Source organism: Kryptolebias marmoratus, linkage group LG2, assembly GCF_001649575.2.
Source record: "Kryptolebias marmoratus isolate JLee-2015 linkage group LG2, ASM164957v2, whole genome shotgun sequence".
Classification (NCBI taxonomy): domain Eukaryota; kingdom Metazoa; phylum Chordata; class Actinopteri; order Cyprinodontiformes; family Rivulidae; genus Kryptolebias; species Kryptolebias marmoratus.
Genome location: NC_051431.1, coordinates 151811 through 154912, shown reverse-complemented (window position 1 = coordinate 154912; position 3102 = coordinate 151811). Strand labels below are relative to the sequence as shown.

Below are 3102 nucleotides of genomic sequence, written 5' to 3'. Positions count from 1 at the left end.
CCGAGCGGCGACTTCCTGTCACCGAGCGGGGACGTTCTGTCACCGAGCGGGGACTTCCTGTCACCGAGCGGAGACTTCCTGTCACCGAGCGGAGACTTCCTGTCACCGAGCGGGGACTTCCTGTCACCGAGCGGGGACGTTCTGTCACCGAGCGGGGACTTCCTGTCACCGAGCGGGGACTTCCTGTTGCTGGTCTTCATTTCCTGTTTCTGTTTGACGGTTATTAAACGTTCAGCTGATCCGTTTTTAAACTCTTTTAAATCTGCAGGAATCCAGCTGTGTCGGTCCAGATGTTTCAGAGTAAAAGGTTTTGATTTAGTCACAGATGTTTGTCCTAATCCAGATGTTTCAGTCTGTGTCCAGATATTCCAGATGTTTCGGTTTTAGTTTAGATATTTCTGCCTAAATCAGGTGTGTATTTTTGGTCCAGATGTTTCAACCTGGATCCAGGTGTGTCTGTTTCCGCCCAGATGTTTCCGTTTGAGTCCAGATGTGATGAACTCATGCTCCTCAGTGCCTTGCTCGAGGGCAGGTCGGTCAGTTTGAAGTTCTGTATTTATTGTATAATTTATAAATCATTTCTGTTGTTCCTGGGTGTTGGTGCGCCCCCTGCAGGGCGGTCACTGAAAAAAACAAACACTGAGACCTCCAGAGAAATAAAGTTTGTTTCTTTACTGCAGAAACTCGAACCCGGGTCCTTTTTCTTCTTCTTGTGTTTCGTTTCTCAACCAGAAAGAATCTGAGAACCCCAGGAGGCAAAATGAAATCTGAGAGAATGAAACCGTTTAAAAAACTAAAACAATCTGTCATAAAAACAGATTCTTAGAGAAGTGAGAAATCAAGAAAATTAAATAGTTTGTTACATAAAATGATGAAAGTCAGATAAATTTAAATCAAAGTGAAATAATTTAGATGAGATTCGAGATAAATGAATAAAATAAAGTTTTAAAACTAAATCATTTAAGAATATCTGTGATAAAACAGAAGAAGCTGAAATAAAATGAAATCATTTCAGATAAAGGATGTTCTGATTCATTAAAAGTTGATTTTGGTTGGAAATCAGCTCCATCTGGGCTCAGTTTGCCCTGCAGCTTGTCTTGCAGGTTCAGGCTGACAGGCGAGCGCTCTTCCTCCTCAGCTGCAGGAACTCTTCATCAGAAGGTACGGTGACCTTTGCCCTTTTACCTCCAGGATGAACAGAACTCGGATCAGTCGTGTGTGTGTCAATATTTGAGCTGTGGTTAACCATCAGCCGATCAGTTGGACCTCTGTCCCTCGTCCTCCCTGCAGACAGACGCTGGAGGACAAAAGGCGGACATGTTTTCATCCACGGCGTTGACTCTGAGCGCTCTGCTCACCTGCTGCTCGCTGATCCAGTGTTCAGGTGAGACTCATCATCTCAGGTTAGTCCGATCATCCGAGCGACACCAACCGTTTCAGCTGTGGTGATTACAAACAGTCCTTCAGAACCATCAATGACGATCTGAGGGGCGACTCAGTGAAGAGGTTTGTTTCCCTTCAGTGTTTGTCGACCAACCGACCGCAGCGCAGCTGCTGCGCTCCTCCACCAGGAGGCGCCGCGCCAACTCCTTTGCCATGGAGGAGCTTCTGCCAGGAGACCTGGAGAGGGAGTGCTACGAGGAGCGCTGCTCAAAGGAGGAGGCCGCTGAGATCTTCCAGACTCATGAGACCACGGTAAGAACACCTGAGAGGGCCACAAGGAGGGCCGGGGCCCTGCAGGAGGTCACAGGGAGGACCTGGGGCCCCGTGGGAGATCACAAGGAGGGCTGGGGCCCCACAGGAGGTCACAGGGAGGACCTGGGGCCCCGTGGGAGATCACAAGGAGGGCTGGGGCCCCACAGGAGGTCACAGGGAGGGCCGGGGCCCTGCAGGAGGTCACAAGGAGGACCCGGGGCCCCGCAGGAGGTCACAGGGAGGGCCGGGGCCCTGCAGGAGGTCACAGGGAGGACCTAGGGCCCCGCAGGAGGTCACAGGGAGGACCGGGGCCCCACAGGAGGTCACAGGGAGGACCGGGGCCCCACAGGAGGTCACAGGGAGGACCGGGGCCCCACAGGAGGTCACAGGGAGGGCCGGGGCCCTGCAGGAGGTCACAGGGAGGGCCGGGGCCCCGCAGGAGGTCACAGGGAGGGCCGGGGCCCTGCAGGAGGTCACAGGGAGGACCTGGGGCCCCGCAGGAGGTCACAGGGAGGACCTGGTCTTTTTTCCTGACAGTTTATAAAACCACATTCCAAATTTACTGCAAACCAGATACTGCCTGATAACACCTGCTCAGACCTGATCAAACCCAGGTTAGATCAGTGAGGACCTGTTTAAAACCAAATTAGACCTGTTAGGACCTGCTCCAGTCTGGACCAGCGGATCTGTTAGGACCTGCTCCAGTCTGGACCAGCGGACCTGTTAGGACCTGTACTGATGACAGTTTTCAGAACTGCTGATTTGAACTGTTTTTCATCCACAGATGGAGTTTTGGTACAGATACACAAGTAAGTCAACTATCATCACTGATGACATCACACCAGGTGATGACATCATCCTACTCTGTGAAACTGTTGCGTTGTGTTCAGGTGTCTGTCCCGTGTGTCGTAGATCTGAACCCCTGTCAGACAAACCCGTGTCTGAATGGAGGCATCTGCACTCTGGACCGAGAAGACTTCCTGTGTCTGTGTCCTCCCAACTACAAGGGCAAGATCTGCGACACAGGTAAACATCACCTGAGTCTCAGGTAAACATCACCTGAGTCTCAGGTAAACATCACCCGAGGTTCAGGTAAACATCACCCGAGACTCAGGTGAGTCTCAGGAGCTCTGGGACTCAGTGGCACCTGAGGAACAGGTGAGATCTTTCTCTGACTCTGCTTGTGGTCTGGACAGTGGTGTCAGAGTGTCGCTATAGAAACGGCGGCTGCCTGCAGTACTGCAGAGACCTGGCAGGGAGCGCCGAGGTCCAGTGTGACTGCGCTGATGGGTTTAAACTGGAGACGGACAGGAAGAGCTGCACTCCAACAGGTACCTGACCCGAGACACGCCTGACCCGAGACACGCCTGACCCGAGACACGCCTGACCCGAGACACGCCTGACCCG

At 52.4% G+C, this 3102-nt stretch overlaps 1 protein-coding gene across 1 annotated transcript in view; it reads left to right on the top strand.

Moving 5' to 3' along the window:
* Positions 1 to 9: 9 nt before the first annotated feature.
* The window catches only part of LOC108250981 (coagulation factor IX), a 6692-nt gene continuing 3599 nt past the window's right edge, over positions 10 to 3102 (top strand). The window contains exons 1-5 of the mRNA XM_017441106.3: positions 10 to 1384; positions 1523 to 1695; positions 2480 to 2504; positions 2608 to 2721; positions 2892 to 3026. Coding sequence (XP_017296595.1) covers positions 1318 to 1384; positions 1523 to 1695; positions 2480 to 2504; positions 2608 to 2721; positions 2892 to 3026 — 514 coding nt within the window. The 5' untranslated portion in view covers positions 10 to 1317. The remainder of the gene's footprint in view (positions 1385 to 1522; positions 1696 to 2479; positions 2505 to 2607; positions 2722 to 2891; positions 3027 to 3102) is intronic.